Source organism: Molossus molossus, unplaced genomic scaffold, assembly GCF_014108415.1.
Source record: "Molossus molossus isolate mMolMol1 unplaced genomic scaffold, mMolMol1.p scaffold_m16_p_1, whole genome shotgun sequence".
Taxonomy (NCBI): Eukaryota; Metazoa; Chordata; class Mammalia; order Chiroptera; family Molossidae; genus Molossus; species Molossus molossus.
The window spans coordinates 31,440,105-31,464,017 of record NW_023425344.1 but is presented as its reverse complement, the minus strand read 5'-3'; the positions used below and the strand labels follow the sequence as shown (position 1 = coordinate 31,464,017).

The following is a 23,913-nucleotide window of genomic DNA, read 5'->3' as shown; positions in this document are numbered from 1 at the left end:
AACATCTGTAACAAAAACAAATTAATAAAAATAATTTAATAAATAAATAATCAATTTAAAAAAAAAAGAGAGATCACAATTTCCAGCCTACTTTGCAACTAAAAATGAACAATAAAACACAAGTGGAAGTTGGGTGGAATTTCTGAAAGTGCTCTTTAAAAGGAAGCTCCTTTAGCACGATGCACTTTTCTTTCTCATTCCCTTCCTGTCTGAAATGCAGGCACAAGTTCAAGAGTCTCAGCGACTATCTTGAACCACTGGGAGACCTTGAAGATAAAAGGCATGTCGCAAAAAATGGCAGAGCTATAAAAAAGAAAGTGGTCCTGGCTGACATCATGGAAGTTATACTTTCCCTGGAGCATCTTCCTATTTATTTTTTATGTGAAAAAGAAATCACATCCCTGGTTTTTAATGCTTTGGGGTTTGTTGTTTGTTTAGGAATTGTTTTGTGGAGAAGAATTAATGCTATTCAGGAAATAATGTAATTCATAACTGGTGCAGACATCCAGCCTGAAATTTTCACTTTATTTTGTTATATTGCCTGGAAATAGACTAACTGATGATTTATTTCGGTAAACAATGATTTTTAGTAGGTTGTTTTCATGAATTTGGACTTTAGGTAGCTATGAACTATGATCTCTGAGTGGCAGGAAATAAATGAGGTGAGAGCTATGATTTCCCAAATTTACTATTATGACAGCTTTACCACGTTGTGTATAGGAAGGGAGAATCCAAGCAGAGCCTGGTGGACTCCCTGAGTTGAGGAAGTAGACCTGAGAGTCCAGGAAACAAAGATACTAGTGTTCATAGGACAGAGTACTAGAGAGTAAAGAACTTCACAGGGAACTTTGGAGATGTACAGAGGGCCAGCTTGGGTGTTCAGCAGAGTACTGATTAGTACATGTATTTGAGGAAACTACTCAAGGCCAGAAAGGGAACCACCTAAAAGGATAAAAAGAGACAGTATCTGGGCCCAGAATTGTGTCTGTTTCTACCAGCCAGATTGGAAAAGCTTATCATTCATCCGGCATTGGGTAGAGTATCCAGAAGATCATGCCTCCGTACTGCAAGAATAATTATCTTGGGACAATCACTACTCTGGCCCTGCCTAGAGAATCTTAAAAACAAAACTCAAAGGTCAAAATGTTTCCAAGAAACTTAATTGCATCTCAGCAAAAGGCTCAAGAATATTGATAGGAATACAAAAATATTCCAACAAGGAATGTTTTTTACTCGAAAAGGCATATTCACAATATGCAGAATTCAATAAAAATTACCAGGCGGGTAAAGAAGTAGGAAAATATGATTTATAATTAAGAGAAAATTATTCAATTGAAATCAACCCAGAACTGACACAGATATTAGAATTTTCAGACAAGTAGATTAAAACCATTATTATATCTATATCTCATGTGTTCAAAACACAAGAAGAAACACTGAACATATTAAATAGAGACATGGAAGATATTTTTTAATTGACACTCTAAAGATAAAATTCCAATGTCTGAGCCCTGGCTGAGTGGCTCAGTTGGTTTGAGCATCATCCTATACTGTGTTCTATTCCAGTCAGGGCACATACCTAGATGGTGGGTTCAATCTCTGGTTGGAGAGCATACGGGAGGCAACAGATAGATGTTTCCCTCTCATATCAATGTTTCTCTCTCTGTCTCTCTCTCCCTCCTCCTTCTAAAAATCAATAAAAACATATTCTCAGGTGAGGATTAAAAAATTTTTTTAATTACAGTGCCCGAAATAAAAACACACTTAATAGGATTAACAGAAGATTAGACATTATACAACAAAAGATCAGGGACCTAGAAGATAAAGAGTAGGGCAAAAGTAGGTTTACAGTTGTTCATATAGAAAATAATTCAGCCCTGGCCAGTTTTGCTCAGTGGTTAGAGTGTTGGCCTGCGGACCAGAGAGTCTCGGGTTCGGTTCCCGCTAAGGGCACGTACCTCGGTTGCAGTTTGTCCCCAGCCCTAGTTGGGGTCGTGTGAGTGGCGACCACTCGATGTGTCTCCCTCACATCAATCTTTCTCTCTCTCTCTTCCACCCTCTCTCCCTCCCTCTCTATCTGAAGATAAATGCAAAAATGTCTTCAGGTGAGGATTTTAAAAATAAATAAATAAATAAAATAATACAATAATTAATATATAATAATACAAGAATAAACCCTGTGTTTCACATACAACCATAAACTTACTTTTGCCCCACCCTGTATAGTAATAGAAACTATCTAACATAAAATGAAGTAGCCTGTGGAACAACTTCACACAGCCTAATATGCATGTAATTGGAGCCTCTGAAAAAAAGAAGAGAAAGAAAGTGGGGATACAAATAATATTTGAAAAAATAACAGCTGAAAATTTTCAAATTTGATAGAAATTATAGATCCAAGATTCTCAGTGAATCCTAAGCAAAAAAAAAAAAAAAAAATAGAAAGAAAGAAACTACACCAACATATCATAATCAAGTTTCTCAAATCTAGTGTTAGAGAAAAATCTTAAAAGCAGCCAGATAAAAGAAATGACACATTACATGAAGATGAACAAATATAAGAAGATTTTTTTCATCAGAAGCAATGCAAATAAGAAGGATAGGAGCAACTTCTTTAAAGTGATAAAGAAAAAACCACCTTTTCAACCTAGAATTCTATATCCAGCAAAAATATCTTTTTAGAAACAGAGGTGATATAACTTTGCAGGCTTAAAAAAGCTGAAAGAATTAATCTACAGCAGACTCACACTACAATAGTAATAAGTCCATCAAATAAAAGGAAACTAATGTCAAATGGATATAAGGATCTACACTAAGGTATAAAGAGCACCAGAAATTAAAATTGCAGAGGGTGGGGTACTTCCAAACTTACTTGATGAACTCATCATTACCCTGATACCAAAACCAGACAAAGGCATTAGAAGAATAGAAAACTATGTTGACAGAAATATCAACAGTTACCAGGGATTGACTGCCAAATGACATGAGGAATATTTGAGGGGTTATGGAAATGCTCTATGTCTGGAATGTGTTGGTAGATTCATGGGTTTACATATCTGTCAAAACTCACTCATCACATTGTATACTTGAAAAGGGTGTAGTTTGTTATATATAAACTATACCTCAATAAAGCTGATTGAAACAAAACAAAATAAATGAAAATAAAATTTCTGACAGATACAATGGTTTGGCTCATTCAATAATCAATCCAATCTCCTAGAATGTCTTTCTCTACTGAAGTAGCTAAAAAACTAAGAAGTACATTTCCTATTCTCTTCAGTTTTCATATGTGACTTTAGTAACCACAGATACACTCTCTCCAGAATTTACTCAGGAATAGATGTATGTAGAAAGAAGAACAGAGAACAAATAGTCCATTGTGACAGTGAACCACGGCAAAAACATCAAGTTTCTAGAGCTGGCCACTTCCTGATCGTGGCTTCCTTGGTGATCCTTTGTGCAGAGGTTTGCAAGAGGTCCCTAGAAATGTGCTTAGTGTCTGTATTTCTAGTCTATAAACTAGCTCTGCTTAATAAGAATTCTTTCATCTTTAAATGGGAAAAAAAACAACAACAGTATTTTAATTCTAGATACAGAATTATCAAGCAGTCACACCTCAATATCAACTAGTTTAAGATACCTACTTAGATCTACAGCTCCTTTATCGTCTCTGTTACCAAAGCACCCACTTTGGTTTGTCTATGTGTTTCATAGCTCAGTTCCAGTGTGGGGTTTATGGATTTCCACTGTAGAGTTTCATAGTTGTCTGAAATCAAAAACACTATCTCTAACCTATTTTGTTACCGCAATTTCTAAGATAATTTATGTCTAAACTATTGAAACACACTCTTTCTGCATAAAGAATATGTTTCTGGTGCCAAAACAACAGCACAACTGCCCTAAGTAAGTTCCAAGCTGAACTTGCTCCTATGCCCTAACCCTCCCCATCCCCCACCCCCAGGTGCTGGAGCATCCCAGGGCAATGTAAATTTGTTTTCTAAAGGAATTTCTTTCCCTTCATAATTGCCTTGCTTTCATCTTTAGTTTTAGTTTGGCTGGAAAAGAGAGTCCTCAGGGAAAAAATAGCTCAGCATCCTTGTCAATTCTTCTGTTCTTGCCCATTGATCCCTGTCATCTTTTCTTCAATGAAGGTAACTGAATTCCTTTGGCACCACCCACCTAGGTTGGGTGACAACAACGGCAGTAGCATAAGGGAGCTGCAAAGTGTTCTCCTTCTCTCCACATCCTATCTCAGTGTCTCCTGCAGTCTGCCTCCAGGGGCCTCTGTCTCTGTCTCTGTCCAACTCATTCTCGGCTCCCTGGCTTTCTCTCCCTCCTCACAGAAAGTTGTACTATGCAGATGATTCACACATCTTGATTTTTCTCACTCATCCAAATTTAAACTAAATCAAATGGTTTCATGTGACTGCTTAAAAATCACAGATACAAGGAAATTACCAACATTGGCTTCTTTTTTCTCCCTAAAAATTATGTTTCTCCAAGTCCCAAAACCCAGCAGAGGGCATCCTTCCATCTCAGATGCAAGGATACGGCAGTAAAAAGGCTCTGCAATGCCAGCAATGTCTTCCATTTACAACTGTGCCCTGGAATTCAAATAAGGAGGATCTTGGTAGGAGGGAAATTCGTTATGTAAGTTATTCTGGAGTGTTTACTTCCATTTTGGATTACAGATTTAGAAGTAATTCTCCTTTTATAAGAGAGAGAGAGAGAGAGAGAGAGAGAGAGAGAGAGAGAATCTCTGTCTCTGGCCTCTCTCCAAGTTTGGAACAATAGCGTCAAATTTCAGAAGCAACAAGGTAGCACCTCTGTGATCCTTCCTCCTCTAGGCTACTGTGTGTGACAGTACAATGATCACAGAGCAAAAGCATTCGTGAAAGAAGCCTGCACCCCACCTCCTCTGTTGCACTCTCCTTGTATTCCTTGCACAAAAAGACAAAAGCAGAAAAAGTGCCCGAGCCGTCAGATTGTCTCAGAAGCAGGAACAAGAGAAGCACAGTCCAGAGCAGGGTGACAGGCATGGCCAACCTTGTACCTGTATAAGCAGACAATCGCCCACCAAGTTTCATTGTGCAGTTCCACAAAAATTCAAGTTCCACAATGAGAAGTCTCTTACGTTGTCAGAAGAATTTTCCTGGGTGAAAAGGCAAAGGTGCCTACCACCCTCATCAGTGAGTTTCTCCTTGGTGTGGGTGAGTCTATTAGAGCCTTTCCTTATGGAAGAATGTCTTCAGGAGAGGAGGAAAGATTCTGAAGGGACAAGAGAGCATCATTCCTACTTCCGTTCACACATCCATTAACACATCCATTCAGCAGATGTTTTTGAGACTGTGCCAAACCCTGTTGTAGGTGCTAGGAACGCACCAGCAGCCAGAGATCCATTTCCTTGAGGTCATGGACCGCAGAGCCAGCGTTAGGAGAGGTGGACAGACCTAACTTTGAGTCTGGCCTTGCCGCTGACCAGCTATGCGTGTGATTTGGTACAAAGGACTTAATGTTCTCTTTTGCAAAACAAGAATAATAACTGTTCATATTTATCGAAAACATAACTTTGTTCCTGCACAGGAACTAAGCATATATATCAGGAAATCTTCACAGTTAGCCTATGAGAATAGTTCTGTTATCATTCTCATTGTATAAATGAGGAAATAGGGACACAGAGTGATTTACAAATGGCACAGAGTGAAATGGAGGCCTCGAAGCAGGAGGCTGAAACAGGCTGTCAGATCCCGGTGTCCTGCCTCTTCCCCGCTATGCCAGGGAGCTGATTTCCAAGGCTGCGCCGAGGGCTGGGTGACATGGCACATGGAAAGCTGACAGCACAGGTTAGCTTCATTCTTAGAATCATCATCATCAGATCATGATTATCACTGCCATTGTCACGCTTTCTGAGACCTAAGGTTCTATGTTGAAATATAATAAATGAGGCTCAATACTTCAAATCCAAGTTGCCTGCTTGGGAAGGCAGTCTGTACGCTGCTCTGTTTGAAAGGCAGACTGCATAATGTCATTGCTATTGAATCACGGCTTCCTGCGTTGATCTTTCCGCAAGATGACAGGCTGCCTCTAATAACTATGGCTCCAGGCAGCACAGACTTCCTGTAAGACTACGAGCTACCCTGTAACAAAACATGAGTATGTTCTGCTCTGGATTTTTCTAACCTCCCCTCAAAGCTGAAGGCTAAGACCAGATGTAAAACAAAACCTAGATTTGAGTATCCGTCTGTGGTTTGCCGGTCCCTCTTTGTCCTCTGAGTGGTCCTGTCGTCAGCCCCTCCCCCCTCAGCTGCTGGTGTCTCTGGGCTCTTTGCGCCCAGTCTTTCCAACGCGCACTTGCTTGAGCCCTCTCCTGGGTCTCTTACCGATTGAGCATGTCCATAGATCGATGGGAGTTATTATGCTAATAGTATTATTCAAGGAGAAATGGAGCGGGCAGCCTTTCTTGCTGCTCTGGGAGTCCTCTCTGCTTATTGTGAATTTGTGTCTCACACTGCGGCATTACCAAAACCAAGGATAATTTTAAACAAGCAGATACAATTCTGGCTCCAGGTCCCATTTCTTATTGATTTCATTTCAGGACTGTAATCTTAGGTTCATTAGGTAGGAAATTGAGTGCCTGATAATTGGATATAAGAGAAATCACAAATATGTATCTCACAAATAATCCATCTTTCTTGCCTGTACAAAAAAAAAGGTTTTTATCCCACATGTCAGGCTTCATAATGCAAAACTCAAGTCAACTGAACATTTTTAAAATGTATCCTATTAAAAGGCAATTTCATGCTGATTTTATCCCACCATGCTTCTGCTGGGATGAACACTGTTGCACATGTGTTTTGAGACAGAAATAAGTGCTTCAATCTGTTTGGTTTGAACTTGAAAAATAGCAAGTGTCCTGGTAGTTATGTTGCAAGTGACTTTGTCATAGGCTTGCAGACTTCTATCAACACCCGTTGGGTTTAATAAAAATAAGACTTTCCTTACCCCAAGATAATGGCCGTCGATGAACACGACAGGGAGGGAGGGAGCTTCGGAAACCCGTCGGCACCGTTCGTCCAACTCTTTTCCGTAGTCCCCATTCAGAGCTATGTTTTTCTCTTCAAATTTTACTCGATGGTTTTGGAAGATCTTTCTAACCAGTTCACATCTTTCAAAGGTTGTCCGCACCACACGAAGGCAAGTGGTATAAATCACCACACGGTCAAATTCTAGCTCCATTGATGGTTGCTGAAGGGGAAAATTGCAGTGTAAATATGTTTGCATTGACTTTCTCACCTCTTATTTTAAGACAAGTAACAATTTTAGCAAGTGTCTTATACATTAAGGGCGTGAATAAGTGCTCTATTTGTCGATTCTCGGGGGTGGCTTTTTCAGTGAGAACATCTGTGACTGAGACAGGGACAGCAATCAACAGATGTCAATGACATAATTTAATTGACAGCATTTATTCTGTTTACAGTAGCACATCAAATAATGGCATATCTTAAAACGGATAATGTCTCACTTGGCATGCCATACAGCAAAATAAGGAATGGTGGAATTCCTTTTCTCGTGTTCTGTGGACATTGTTCAATCACTCTATGTGCCTCTTAAACCCAAAGTAAAATGTGGAACAACATAGTCAAGGTTAGCATTTAACCACCCGAAAATTCTTTTACTTATCAAGTTGCCAAATGGCATAGCCTTTGAGCCACAGTTTCCCGGGAGTAACAAGACCCATGTGCCAGCCTTGCTCTGGGGTTAGGGAGCACGGCACAGGTGCGCGAGCTGCTGCGGGGCAGGGCTCCAGCCAGCGCGAGGCTCTGCCGCCAGGAACGAAGCGAGAGTGACCCCGGCAGAGCGCAGAGACCAGCAGCAACGTGCGCAGTGGGTCAGAGCCGCGCATGAAAGGAAACCGAGGGACAGTCACTGCCACAGAGGCAAGCACCTCTCAACACAAAGGAGACTGTTTGAGAATCCTTTCTCCTACATTTCCTGCTGCATCAGAAATCAGTGACGGCATTCCTGGGAAACCCTGCCCAGCACTGCGCAGACCCTGCCAGGTCCGTCCCGACTTCAGGAAAGACCCACTTCCTCCTCCTCACAGTCCTGCTTGCAGGCGGCTGAACGGAATAGCCAGGCCACGAGACAAGGGACACCTGCGTGTTCCCGGGGCTACAGGTGTTCACGTGTAAACCCATGTGACGTCAGAACTGTGACAGGAAACCGCTCCAGCCAGGTCAGTACAGAATCAGAAGGTCGGATACTTAGCTCCACCACTTTGTGTTCAAAGAAATCAGAACCTTCTGCCGAATGCATAGGTACAGATAATCCTAAAAAGGTCCAAAGTCGTGAAGATGGCAATACAATGCTCTCCACCCACTGAAAGAGAGAACACCGTTCTTTCCTGATGATAAAATGTATTAAAGATATAAGAATCATTTCTTCCTTCAGTAGAGTTTGGTGGCCAAATTGAAAACCCAGAGGCCTGGAGGGGCCAAGCAGGTGTCGTGACTTCTCTGACAGGTCAACACTGAAGGAGACATTAGTGAGAGACAGGGAGGTGTCATATGAAAGAGAAAAACGTCTTTCGGCTTCAGGCTCGCCAGCATGTAACTCAGTGTTATCAGACACGATTATTTTCAACATAAGCTTGAAGTGAGATTTTTATAGGAAATGTTCCGCTTTCTCAATTTTGGCACCTCATTCAAAATTAAGACCATGCAGACCCATATATCTGAAGGCTGAATTTGGCCTGCAGACTGCTAACACTGAGGAAGACACAGCATTTGATATGCCTGGACTCTGCCACTGGCCATCTGTGTGTCTTTTAGAAGCTAATGAACTAAGAAGCTTTAGGGTTTGTTTGTTTGTTTGTTTGTTTTTATCTGTACAATATGGTAATAGCAACTGCTACCTAACAGGTTTTCTGAGAAGATAAAGTAAGCAAGAATATGAAAACCAGTATGGGGCTTGAAACATAGCACTGTGCTAAGTACAAAACTATTGCACTCCACATTATGACAATTTTAAGATTAAAATCACAAATAAAAATAAGTCCATGGAGAAAATCAAGGTAATAAATTAGAAGAAAAGGGGATTGTGGCCATGATTTAGATTAAGAAGCATTGATCGTCAAAGAAAGCAACCAAGTGCCCAAGAGCCGATAGCTACTCTTCCTGTTCATGATTGCGGGCAAGCCTGGAATCGGAACCTCGCTGTAAATGTTGCAACTTTTATTTATTTATTTATTTATTTATTTATTTATTTATTTATTTGGTACATGCCCCTAGCGGGAACCAAACCCGGGACTCTCTGGTCCACAGGCCGATGCTTCAATCGCTGAGCCAAATTGGCCAGGGCAAATGTTGCAACTTTTAGAAGAGCACCCAACGTCTCCTTTTCCTGTTCATAGTTGAGTAATTATCCATTGTTCTTCTGGCTGCAAAGACTGCATTTAACTACATTTGGTTAATGTTCCATTTTTTTCAATAGCTACCTGTACTTTATAAAATATTTGATATGAAATACATTTGCCCCACGTATAGAAGGGGGGAAGTTTAAGATTGAACCTCTCTGGTGCGACATTAACTAACTCACATAGGATTCTCTCTAATCACACATTACACAATAGGTACCACTTTTCTATGCATCTCTAATAGTGATGCATTTAAAAAATAGTAATAAGGTGCACCCTTATCAGATAGTCATGTTGGATGCAGTAGAACACAAAAGATAACAAAAAATATCCCTTCATCTAATGTTGAGGGTGAGCTTTGCCTGGAATCAGTGGATCTCCAAGAGTGATAGTTATTACAATAAACTGGGAGCTTTTACAAATCGCCAAAGCCCAGACCAAGGACACACCAATTAAATCAGAATCAGTCAGGGTGGGACCACAGAACTGAGATTATTTTAAAGCTCCTATAGTGATTCTAGTGGGAAACCAAGTTCTAGGACTAATTAGATACCAGTTGGAAATGCAGAATCATAGACCTCACCCCAGGTTTACTGAATCAGAATCTGCATTTTAACAAGTATTCTGGGAATCTGGACACACATCACACTCTGAGGAGCCCCAAGGCAATCACCTCGGCAGTTTGGTTTGACAGAGAATCTGTGAGTATGTCTCTTTAAAATAACTGCTAGTCATTCATTCAGTTATTAGAATAGTTTATTTGCTAGACATGGTGCTAGGCACTAGGTACATAATGGTGGCCAAACAATACTATTCCCTAACAACACAGAGCTCATTGTTTAAAGTAATAATAATAATAATTAAAATAACGTTTAATAATAAAAGTTAAATTAATAAATATAGAATTACAAACGCTTAAGTGCTGTTAAGAAAATGCACAAAATGTTAGGACAGACTATTGCAGGAGTGTGTTCTCTTATCTTAGAGGTTGAGAAAGTGTCTCCTGATATTTGAGTTCTGAGTGGAAGCATATGAAGGAGTTAAAATTAAATAGGCAGAGGGCACAGGGGAAAGTACTACATGTAAGTGCAATGATTTTGAGACAGGAGGAAGATGGTGTGTTGAGACTCTGAAAGAAGGTCTTCTGCTGAAACGGAGAGAGAATTATAATAGTACTAAATGATTCTGGACAGGTATACAGGATCAATATAGTCACTTTAAAGATCTAGGGCCTTTAACCTAAGAGCAATGAGAAATCCCTGAAAGTTTTTAAGGAGAATGAGAGGGACTTACATTTCAAAAAGGTCAGTGAGATGAGATTCCAAAATGGCGTCAGAGTGAATGGAAGCTACACAAACCATCTCCCAGACCGATTCCAAACTGAAATTCCAACTAAAATAAACACAAATTATCAGGGAAAGGCAACAGAAAAGCAGCTTGCAGAGAACCTATAACCATGGACACTGAATCAATTCTGGTAGGATTCCGGAGGCCCAAGAGGGGGCTTGGGAGCCCAAGGACAGCAGCAGTCTTAGTTGTGAGTGGCACCCTCGGGGTAATCCCAAGCCTGCTCCACAGCGCAGAGGGCCAGGACAGAGGCTAAAATAGCCACAGCCACTCATCTTGGGCTCCAGCAGAGGAAGGGTGGACTGGACTGGAACTGTGTGGGGACACTCAGGATTTGGAGGGTGCTCAGAGCTTTTGCTGAGTTGTGGCGACTCAGGATGGTGGCCATCTTACTCCTTCCCAGGACTTTGGGGAGAGGTGGAAGCACCTCCCTCAGAGATTCTACACCACCCAGGTGGGCCACGGAAATGCAAATTGAGGCTCATTAACAAACAGCATTCTGCCCCACCCTTGGGAAATCCTCTTATGCTAAACACTAAGGGAGTTTTTCATTCAACTGAGAACCCAAGCCTCTTCAATTAACTACAACAAATAGCCTCCAGGCAAAAAACTAGAGGATAACTGAACCATTTCTGGGCTTGCAAATCTACCCAGGAAAGTAAGATTTGACAGTGATGTTTAATGCAGGTCCTCCCATGCTCATCCAAACCCAGTAGTGGGAGCCACAAACAACAGAACACCAACACCCACAGGGAAAATTTGGCAGGTTACAAAACCCACTGAGAGAGCCAAAATGGTGAAACAAAGAAACAAATCCCAAATGAAAAAACAAGAGACCTCTACTGAAGATGAGATAAATGAAATGCAGTTAAGCAAGATATCAGAGGTAGAATTCAGAGTCATGATCTTGAGGAAGCTCAACAGCATAAGTAAGGACATCAACACCATAAGTAAAGACATAGAAACATTGAAAATCAACCAACTAGAAATGAAAAACCACCAAGAATAAATGAAGTATGACATAGCAAAAATAAAGAACACATTGGAAGGACTAAACAGAAGACTACAGGAAGCTGAGGACCAGATCAGTGAATTAGAAGACAGGTAGAAAAAAATCAACCAATCAGAAAACCAAAAGGAAAAAACAATTAAAAAACAAGAAGACTGCTTAAGAGAACTGTGAGACAACTGGAAATGTAATAATACTCGCATCATAGAAGTCCCTGAAGAAGAAGAAAATGAGCAATGGTTAGAGAATATATTTGAAGAAATAGTGACAGAAAACTTCCCTAATTTGATGAAGAAAGAAGGTGTTCAAGTTTGAGAAGCACAGAGAGCCCCAAGTGAGAGTCCAAACAGGCCCACACCAAGACACATAGTAATTAAAATGCCAAAAATTAAAGACAAAGAGAGAATCTTAAAGGCAGCAAGATATAAGCAACAGGTTACCTACAAAGGAACCCCCATAAGGCTCTCAGCTGACTTCTCAACAGAAACACTACAGGCCAGACGGGAATGGCATGAAGTAATCAAGATCATGAAAAACAAGGATCTGAATCCAAGACTACTCTATCCAGCAAGACTATCATTCAAAATAGAAGGTCAAATAAACAGCTTTCCAGCCCTGGCCAGTTTTGCTCAGTGGTTAGAGCATCGGCCTGAGGTCCAGAGAGGCCTGGGTTTGGTTCACGGTAGGGGCATGTACCTCAGTTGCTGTTTGTCCCGGGCCCTGGTTGGGTCATGCAGGTGGCAACCACTCAATGTGTCCCTTTCACAGCGATGTTTCTCTCTCTCTCTCTCCTTCCCACTCTATCTGAACAAAAAATGGAAAAAATGTCCTTGGGTGAAGATTAAAAAAAAAAAAAGAGCTTCCCAGACAAAGAAAAAAAAAAGGGCTAAGGGAATACATTAGCATCAAACCAGCACTGAAAGAAATGTTAAAAGGACTGCTGTAATTAGTAGAAGAAATAGGAAGAAAAATAGAACCATACTAAACAAAAAATGGCAATAAATAAGTACATATTAATAATCACCTTAAATGTAAATGGATTGAATGCTCCCATAAAAAGAGACAGAGTAGCTGATTGGATAAGAAAGCATGACTCATATATATATTGTTTACAAGAGACCCATTTCACAACAAAAGACTCACATAGGTTAAAAGTGAAGGGATGGAAAAAAAATCTTCCAAACAAACGGAAAGAAACAAAAGCTGGGTAGCAATGCTCATATCTAATAAAATAGATTTCAAAATGAAGGCCGTAACTAGAGAAAAAGAAGGTCGCTACATAATATTGAAATGATCTATCCAACAGGAAAATATAACCTTGGTAAACATATATGCACCCAATATAAGAGTACCAACATATATTAAAAATCTTCTGGAGGACTTCAAAGGAAAAATCAACAGCAATACAATCATAGCAGGGGACTTCAACACCCTGCAGACATCACTGGATAGATCCTCTAGACAAAAAATTAAGAAGGAAACAGAGACTCTAAATGAAGCACTAGACCAAATGAATTTAATAGATATCTACAGAGAATTATACCCCAAAACTACAGAACTCACATTCTTCTCAAGTGCACATGGGACATTCTCAAAGACAGACCACATGTTAGGACACAAACTAAGTCTCTACAAGTTCAAGAAGATTGAAATCATATCAAGTATCTTCTCAAATCACAATGGGATGAAACTAGAAATCAACTGCAAGAAGAACATGCAAAGACATTTGAACACATGGAGGCTAAATAGAATGTTAGTAAACAATGAATGGGTCACCGAGGAGATCAAGGAAGAAATTAAAAACTTCCTGGAAACCAATGAAAATGAACACACAACAACACAAAATCTGTGGGATGCAGTGAAAGCAGTTATGAGAGGGAAGTTCACAGCACGACAGGTCTACCTCAAGAAACAAGAAAAATCTCTAATAGACTATCTAACCTCAAACTTAAGAATTAGAAAGCAAACAAAAAGAAAACAGCAGAGCTAGTAGAAGGAAGGAAATAGTAAAGATCAGAGTAGAAATAAAAGACAGAGACCAATAAAGCAATTCAAAGGATCAATGAAGCAAAGAGCTGGTTTTTCAAAAAGATAAACAAGATTGATAGACCCTTAGCTAGACTCACCAAGAAACAGAGAGAGAGGACTCAAATACACAAAATCAGAAATGAAAGAGGAGAAGTAACAACTGACACCACAGAAATACAAAGGATGGTTATCAAATACTATGAACAATTATATGGCAACAAATTTGACAATCTAAGCAAAATGGACAAATTTCTAGAAACATATAGTCTCCCAAAACTGGACTAGGAAGAGAGAGAAAACTTGAACAGACCAATAACAACAAAGGAAATTGAAGAGATAATCAAGACTCTCCCAGCAAACAAAAGCCCAGGCCCAAATGGCTTCACAGGGGAGTTTTACCGAACATTCAAAAAAGAACTAACATCCATTCTCCACAAACTATTTCAAAAAATTCAAGAAGAAGGAAGACTTCCAAACACGTTCTATGAGGCCAGCATAATTCTAATTCCAAAACCAGAAAAAGACACTACAAACAAAGAAAACTAAGGCCAGTATCTCTGATGTACATAGACGCCAAAATTCTGAACAAAATACTAGCAAATCGGATCCAACAATACATCAAAAAAATTATTCACCATGACCAAGTGGGATTCATCCCAGGGATGCAAGGCTGGTACAATATTTTCAAATCAATAAATGTGATGCACCACATAAATAAAATGAAAGATAAAAACCATATGATCATATCAATAGATGCTGAAAAATCATTTGACAAAATCTAGCACCCATTTCTGATAAAAATACTCAGCAATGTGGGAATAGAAGAACCATATCTTGACATAATAAAGGCCATATATGAAAGACCTACAGCCAACATCATAGTCAATGGGCAAAAACTAAAAACATTTCCCTTAATAACAGGAACAAGACAGGGATGCCCACTTTTGCCACTCTTATTTAACATAGTACTGCAAGTTTTAGCCACAGCAATCAGACATGAAGAAAAAAATAAAAGGGATCCAAATTAGAAAGGAGGAAGTGAAATTGTCATTATTCACAGATGACATGATATTATACACAGAAAACCCTAAAGACTCCATCAAAAATCTACTAGACTTGCCCTGGCCAGTTTGGCTCAGAGGTTAGAGCATTGGCTTGCATTCCAGAGAGACCTGAGTTCAGTTTCTGTTAAGGGCACGTACCTCTGTTGCAGTTTGTCTCCATCCCTGGTTAGGTTGTGTGGGTGGCAGCCACTCAATGTGTCCCTTTCACCTCTCTCTCTCTCTCTCTCTCTCTCTCTCTCTCTCTTTCTCTCTCTCTTTTTCCCTCCCACTGTATCTGAACAAAAAAATAGAAAAATGTCCTCAGGTGAGGATTAAAAAAAAAATCTACTAGACTTAATAAATGAATTTGGCAAAGTAGCAGAATACAAAATTAACATCAAGAAATTGGCGGAATTCTTTTTTTTTTTTTTTTTCTTTTCATTGTCACCTGAAGACATTTTTCCATTTTTTGTACAGATAGAGTGGGAGGGAGAGAGAGGAAGAGAGAGAGAGAGAGAAACATCGATGTGAAAGGGACACATCGAGTGGCTGCCACCCGCACGACCAACCAGGGCCAGGGACAAACTGCAACCGAGGTACATGCCCTTAGCGGGAACCGAACCCGGTTCTCTCCGGACCATAGGCCGACGCTCTAACCGCAGAGCCAAACTGGCCAGGGCTCGACGGCATTCTTATACACCAATGATAAACTCACAGAAAGAGAAACTAAGCAACAATCCCATTTATCATCACAGCAAAAAAAAAATTAAAATACCTAGGGAAAAAATTCATCAAAAAACTAAAGGACCTTTTTGCAGAAAACTACAAGACATTAAAAAAAGAAATAGAGGAAGATATAAAAAAGTGGAAGGACATACCTTGTTCATGGATTGGAAGAATTAACATTATTAAAATGTCCATATTACCCATAGCAATCTGTAGATTCAATGAAATCCCCATTGAAATACCAACGACATATTTCACAGAACTAGAACAAATACTTCAAAAGTTTATACGGAACTAAAAAAGACCCCGAATAGCCACAGCAATCTTGAAAAAGAAGGAAAAAGTAGGTGGGATCACAATACAGAATATCAGGTTATAGTACAAAGCTACTACAATCAAAACATCCTGGTACTGGCACAAGAACAGGCATATAGACCAGTGGAACAAAACAGAGAACCTGGAAATTGACCCAAGACATTATGCTCAATTAATATTTGACAAAGGTGGCAAGAGTATACAATGGAGTAAAGACAGCCTCTTTTATAAATGGTGTTGGGAAAATTGGACAGCTACATGCAAAAAAAAAAAAAGAAACTAGACCATCAACTTACACCATACACAAGAATAAACTCAAAATGGATAAAAGACTTAAATGTGACTCATGAATCCATAAAAATCCTAGAAGAAAATGTAGGCAACAAAATTTTGGACATCATACGCAGCAGAATTTTTACTGATACATCACCTAAGGCAACAGAAACAAAGGAAAAAATGAACACATGGGACTACATCAAACTAAAAGGCTTCTGCACAGCAAAAGAAACAACCATCAAAATGGAAAGGGAACTCATTGTATGGGAGAGCATAACTGCTAATGATACATCAGATAAGGGGTTAACTTCCAAAATATACAGAGTGGTCATACAACTCAACAAAAGGAAGACAAAGAATCCAATTAAAAAATGGGCAGAGGAACTAAATACCCACCTCTCCAAACAGGACATACAAATGGCTAAGAGACATATGAAAAAATGCTCGACAGCATTAAATCATCAGAGAGATGCAAATTAAAACAACAATGAGGTATCACCTCACACCTGTCAGAATGGCCGCCATCAACAAATCATCAAACAACAAGTGTTGGCAGGGGTGTGGAGAAAAGGGGACTCTAGAACAGTGCTGGTGGGAATGCCGACCGGTGCAGTCACTATCGAAAACACTATGGTGTTACCTCAAAAAGTTAAAAATTGAATTGCCATTTGACCTAGTGATCCCACTTCTAGGAATATACCCTAAGAAGCCTAAAACACCAATCAGAAAGAATATATGTACCTCCATGTTCATAGCAGCACTATTTACAATAGCTAAGATCTGGAAACAGCCCAAGTGTCCATCAGTAGACGAATGAATAAAAAAGCTGTGGTACATATACACAATGGAGTACTATGCAGCTGTAAGAAAGATCTCTTATCTTTTGAGATGACGTGGAGGGACCTGGAAAGTATAATTCTGAGAGAAACAAGCCAAGCAGAGAAAGACAAATATCACATGATCTCACTTATTTATGGAATATAATGAACATAACAGTCTGAGGAACAGGGTAGACCCAGAGACGTGGAAGTAGGGTACAGACTGACAACCCTCAGAAGAGGGGGTGAGGGGAAGAGATAAACCACAGAACTTATATGCATGTACACATAACAAATGGACATGGACAACAAAGCTGTGGATGGGGTTGGGGGGATGGGGAGGAGGGTCTTAGTGGGGAAAACAGGAGAAACACCTGTAACAAAAATAAATTAATAACACATAAAAATAAAAAGGTCTGTGAAGCAGGCCAGTGCTCTGCAATAACCTAGGGAATGTCATCAGTAATAGAGTCTAAGTGAATTATGCCTTCAGGGTTATACAGTCCACAACTTGAGCGATCCTAGGCTCATTCCCAATTCCCTTGGTCTCAGAACTGAGATTGAATACAGGGTAAATTTGGGGTAGGAAATATGGGTATTCACTAGCATAGGCTATTAAGTGAGATGTTCTAAAAATTCTTATTGCATAATTTTTGGTGTGATTGGGAAGCAGATCTTCTTAAAGGTAGAGAGAGGTAGGCTAAATGATTTCTCAATGTCTTTTCCAGTTTTAGCATATGAATTTTCAATGATACTATCTTTGGTCATTAAAAAAAAAAAATCCTCTTCTATATTTGTTTCATTTTCTTGCCTTCAGCAGACTTGGCACAGCATCTGCCTGTAATCTAAAGATAGCCTCTCAGTGGTAGCTGTCCCTCTTCTCCCTCCTGAGGTTACCATGGGGATAGCGTAATGAAGGATGGAGCACTGAGAAAGCGCGGAGAGGCCGTGGGGATTTGCTAACCTAGATGTTAATAAAGGCAGGTCATTTCTTCCCTCCCATTGATTAGAAAGATGAATCTTGGTGCCCGTTAGGTCCTGGAAATATCAAGGGGTGCACTTTGTAAAGTATATGATGGGCTAACCACTGTGCTGTACACCTGAAACTAATACAAAATAATATTGCATGTAAACTGTGATTTAAAATTTTTAAATCAAAATTTTATTTAAAAATATATGAATCTCAGGGGTTCCCCAAAGCCTCACAATAACCTAGACATGTAGACAAGGGATGTAAATTGCTATGAATAAGATTAAGAGGTTACTAAACAGCCAAGGTATGTTCTCAGCCTGCACCTTGTCCTACACTAGTCACTGTGAAACGAGCACTTCCGTCACCTAGTCATCTTGGGACAGTTCTGCAATCCCCACACCCACTGGAACTGCTACAGGAATTCAGGACAAGAGTTAGCCCCCAGCCCTCCCCGTCAGAAGAGCAGCCTGGAGCAGCAAATCCAGCAAGTCATTTCCACTTGACCCTTTGCGTGCCCAGCCTGGCCACGTGTGAAAAGGTCTCCTGAAATAGCCTCTTGGTCTTATCCCAGTGTGTCCCAACTCACCAAGAAACTAGGGGCCTCCAGACAAATTCAGAGATTCAGGTCTAAAGAAGAAAAGTAAAGTAACATTTTAAAATGTCAATGGCAGATATAATGCTTGCTAGCATTCATTTAATCTTCATAATAACTTCCATGGTGCTTCTATCTTTATTTATAGATCTAGAAACCCAGAGAGGATTAATGACTTAGACAAGGTGACAGAGTTCAAATTCATCCAAGTTCGAAAACTGGACCCAGATGCACACTCTTCCCAAGTTTTTGTGCTTTTCTCTGAAACCCCGAGCCACTGAGCCACTGAAACACTGAAACACTGGGCCACTGAAACACTGAGCCACTGAAACACTGGGCCACTGAAACACTGAACTACTAAACCACACAAGGATAAACCAAAGGCAGCTATAGATCTATCTCATTGCCTGGGAGATTATGCCTATAATTTGAAGAGGTTTTCCCACTTACTAAATCATGCTCCCACAATTAACAGTAAGTAACATCAAAGGAGGGACATTGTAAACTTTTTTTTTCCAGTCTAAACAAACTCCTTTGCGATGGGCAAAGTGTAGGCATCTTGTCTCCTCTAACTGAAGGCAACGAGGTGAAGTGATTAGCTCAGGGTGAGCATCCCAAAAGACAAGTTGGGACTAGACCTAGAATTCTTGATGATCAGGAAATGGGTCAACCTGGCTCCAGAAATGGTCCTTTTCAATAACAGACACATGCCCGTAAAGGGCAGGGAACTTTACGAGCCTCTCTCCCCACCCCTCTCTCTCTCCCCCTCTCCTTTCAATTCTGTAAACCTCTGCAGCTACGTGTATGCTATGGAATGCTTCTTGATATTTTGAATTAAAATAAATAAGCCCCTGCCCACCTTGCTCTCAAATCACCTCTTGAAATCTCACTCTTGTTCTTAACTGATGTGATTTCAAGTCCCACTTTCTGCATCAGGTTCCTCTCTTCGCCTGTTCCCTGTTCAGCTCTGATCTATGGCATCTCTCCTCCCCACCCTTTGACCACACACACCAGAACAAAACCCTGGAACTTCTCCGTGTCCCTCTGTCAGGCACAGGTTATAAAAATAATGATAATAACTATTATTTACTGTGCGACTCCTGTGTATTTATATGCAGTTCTAGGAATTTTAAAGGAGACTTCACATGTGCTATTCCCATTGATCAGAAGAGATAAGGACAATTACACAAATTTTACAGATGAGGAATCCAAAGCTTAAAGATAAACTTACGGTGTCCAAATAGCTCAGAGGAAAAGGAGCAGAACCAGAATTTTGACCTGGGTCTGCCTCCTAAGTCCTTGCTCCTGATGTGGGACAACATACCTCACGCCCCTCTTAAATACAACGGACCAAGGGGGCATGCTGTCCTAGAAATGAGTCGTGGGGTATACGACGGAACTGCCACAGGAACAGTCCTCGAAATTCACACTGCTCACCTCTCTATTTTATTCTGATATTTCCTGGATGTCATCCCTGAGACAGACCTTCCGTCATCATCCTATGGAAAATAGGCCCTCTGCCCTCTGACCCCATTCTGTCTCTGAGAGTACCCAGTATTGCTGGACATTATATCGTATGTGTTTATTGGTTTACTGTCAATCTCCACAAATAAAATAAAACCTCAATGAAGCAGAAACTTAGTTTTTTTCACTAGAACTAAGAACCCAGGAAATAACTTGGTACATACTACATGCTCAACAAATGTCTTCTGGCCTATTTTCCACACATTGGTTTGAATCTGCCTCTTAATAACTGGATAATCTTGGACCATTTACTTAATCTCTTTACAGCTCAATTTTCAAATCTGGAAAATAGGGACGCTAATGCTTACTTCATGGGGATTTGTGGGAATTAAATGATTTCCTGTATAGAAAAACCCATGGCATGGAGCCCGGTGCATAATAAACACTCAGTAAAATGCTATCTTTTTTATTAATAATATCATTATTAGTATAAAATGTTACTGACAAACACCAGCACCAGTGCTATCACCACTATCATACCAACAGGTCCAAATTCACATATGTCATCAAGTTTGAATGGCAAAGTTTTACTTCATAATTATACAATGATCAAAAAATAAATGTCTTTAATGAGTTAAATCACCGCTTACATCTGTTTGGATGCGCTGTCAATTCTGAGTGAAAGCAAGAGCATAGTGTACATATCAGACATGATAAAATCCCTCTTTTTCTAAGTTCACAAAAGTTCATTTCTTTGTGGCACTAAGGAATGCATAGCAATGCATGCAAATATGGAAATGTTTTCTATTTTCATAATGCTCCAAAATCATATAAATAAGTGAATTTCAGTTATTTCCTTAAGAATGATCTATGTATCCAAATCTACATTGAATTGGACCAGGCATTAATTGAAAAGTCAGTGAAGCTAATAAATCCTTTATATATATATATTAAAAAAAAAATCAGCCCTGGCCAGTTTGGCTCAGCAGTTAGAGCATCGGCCTACAGTCCAGAGAGACCTGGGTTTAGTTCCCAGTAAGGGCACGTACCTCGGTTGCAGTTTGTCCCCGGTAAGGGCACGTACCTCGGTTGCAGTTTGTCCCCGGCCCTGGTTGGGTTGTGCAGGGGGCAACAGCTCGACATGTCCCTTTCACGTCGATGTTTTTTTCTCTCTCTCTTCCTCTCTCTCCCTCCTACTTTATCTGAACAAAGAACACAAAAATGTCCTCAGGTGAGGATAAAAAAAAAATGCTGAGTTAACTGCCGGTTCATGGCACATGTCTCTTTATGCCACATTTAATGCCATTCTCTTATGTCTAAACAGTTCCTTGCATTGACATTGCCTGTATTGCTCCATTAAAGCTGCATTTGTTACATCACGCCTGGTGTAGTGTGTCTGCACACACACTTTACCTGGGAAGAAACAGACTCATCATTTAAGTATTTGAATTAAACCTTTGGGGACAAGCAACACGTTGCAGTAGAAGAAAACCCATCTTGAGTGGTTGCTCTGGCACTGAGCTGCATAAACTGGGAAAATTGATTTACTTTTCTGGGACCATTTTCCTCTTCTCTGATATGAGAGCACCTATCACGTAGCCCCTAAGGGAGTTGGAGGATCACACGTAAAATGCATCAAAGACACATTGTAAATTATAAAAGTTTACAAACACACCAGCTGTCATCATCGCCCAAAGTAACACAGCTAGGAGATGAGGAACTAGAATCTAATGGATACTACTTTCCTACCAAACAAAAGTATCTCTCTTCCAATATGAATACTTTGGTTTCTATGGAAATTGGCACAAACATTACTCGTTTGCATTTGAGATTATGCTTATCTCAGCAGATGAAAGTGATATAAAAACAAATGCCAAAAATCACCATATTTAGGAGTATCCAACCCCAAAGTGGTGTTTTTACTACAACAGTGAAAAGCCAGGTAGCAAATGAATCAGGAATATTCTGCAAATGGAGACATTAAAAATTTATTTTTTTCCTCTCATCTTTTGAAAGATTCAAGTTGCAAAACCAAAAGAAGAGGGACTAAAACATTAAACAATAGCATCAAAATACTAAATGCTTAGATAGTTCTTCCTTGACTATTTTCATAATGTCCTATCTCTTTATAAAACCCTAGTGCTCTTTCTTTCTTTCATTTTATTTATTTCAGAGAGAGAGGAAATAAGAGAGAGAAACATATATTTGTTGTTCCATTTATTTGTGTATTCATCGATTGATTCTTGCATGTACCCTGACTAGGGATTGAACCCACAACCTTGGCATATTGGGACAATGCTTTAACCAACTGAGCTACCTGGCCGGGGCTCCCCATGCTCTTTCAGAAAGAAAAAGGTGTTCTTTTTCTTCAACTCTTTAAAATATATCCATATCATAAACAAAATCAAACAATAAAAGATTAAACCTTCCTTGATTTTTTTACATCAAAGAAAATGCCTGAATTATCAGCTTAATATAGTCAATCTCTTTTAGTGGGTTGGAATGTGATAAGAACCTCCTGTAGAGGTTGAAACATGCGCATCTCTTCTCAAGTGATGCTTTCACAAGTGCCAGTATGGTTCAGTCTCTGTGGAATTCCCAGAATAGACTGAAGACTGAGAGCAACAGAGCCAATGAAAACTTAGACGTTCAGAAGATTGGACCAGCCTCAGGCAAATGTCTCTTCCCTGCCTCTTCCTCAGACTTAAGGTTTAAATCTAATGTCCCTCTGACTATACTGATTGTCATGGTCTCAACCTCACCTAAATATGCTCTTCTCCAGATTCTAACTGTATTCAGAGCAAGAAAACTTATTCCATGAGCATCGAGTCCTTTAATTCTATAAGGAAAGTAGGTACTATCATTACCTTAACTTTTCACATGAGGAAGCCGAAGCACAGAGAAGTATGGGACAAGCCGAAAAGTCAGACACCTAGAAAATGATGGAACTAGTATTTGATCCAAGTAAATCACAGAAGTAACTCTTTATAGGATCCTATGGGTCATGTACTAACTCTCTTTGAGTCCATCTCTACCCCATCTCATCTGATAGAGAACAAGAAGGTAGAGGGATAGATATCAAATTTATGAATCTCTGATTTTCATAAATATATAGGGATTTCAGATAGATTGTGTATTAATCTCCTAGAGCTGCTATAACAAATTACCACACTTAATGGCGTGACACAACATTTTATTCTCTTTCAGTTCTGGAGGGCAGAAATTCCAAATGGGTTTCACTGGGCAAAAAATGAAGTGTCGGCAGGAACACACTCCCTTCAATGGGTCAAGCAGGGACTCCATTACCCGGCCTTTCCCAGCTTCTAGAAATTGCCTACATTTCTTGGATGGTGGCCCCTTCCTCCACTTTTGAAGTGTACTATGACAACCTCTGCTCCCATGAACACATCTCCTCTCTGCCTCTGACCTTCACACCTTCTTCTGAAAAGAACCCTTGTGATTACATTGGGCTCATCAAATAATCCTGGATAAGTCTTACATCTCAGTGCCCCTAGCTTAATTATATCTGCACAGTTCCTATTGCTGTAAGGAGGCCTACTCTCAGCTCCCAGGAACTGGAACATGGACACGTTTGGCAGTGGGGAGTCGGGGGAATGACCCATTATTCAGCCTACCATAGATGACAGACAGACAGACAGACAGACAGACGGATGGATGGATTTTTTTAGTTACTGGATCCTAGGTATAGGAATGAAAGGTACACAATCTTAAAACAGAAAAGGAACTTGGAGATCATCTAGACCAACTTGAACAAGTGTGTGAGATGTGAGGAATACACTCAAACCTCCGATTATCAGGCTAGACCAGCTTCACTGTTTATCCATTTGCTTTATAATCATAAAATGACACAATTATTTGTGTGTAGGATTATTCTCTAAGTTGCTAC

General features: G+C 39.9%; 1 protein-coding gene across 1 annotated transcript in view; it reads right to left on the bottom strand.

The window, feature by feature from the left end:
• The window catches only part of GRXCR1 (glutaredoxin and cysteine rich domain containing 1), a 111,646-nt gene that overhangs the window by 46,052 nt on the left and 41,681 nt on the right, over positions 1-23,913 (bottom strand). The window contains exon 2 of the mRNA XM_036275426.1: positions 7,003-7,245. Coding sequence (XP_036131319.1) covers positions 7,003-7,245 — 243 coding nt within the window. The remainder of the gene's footprint in view (positions 1-7,002; positions 7,246-23,913) is intronic.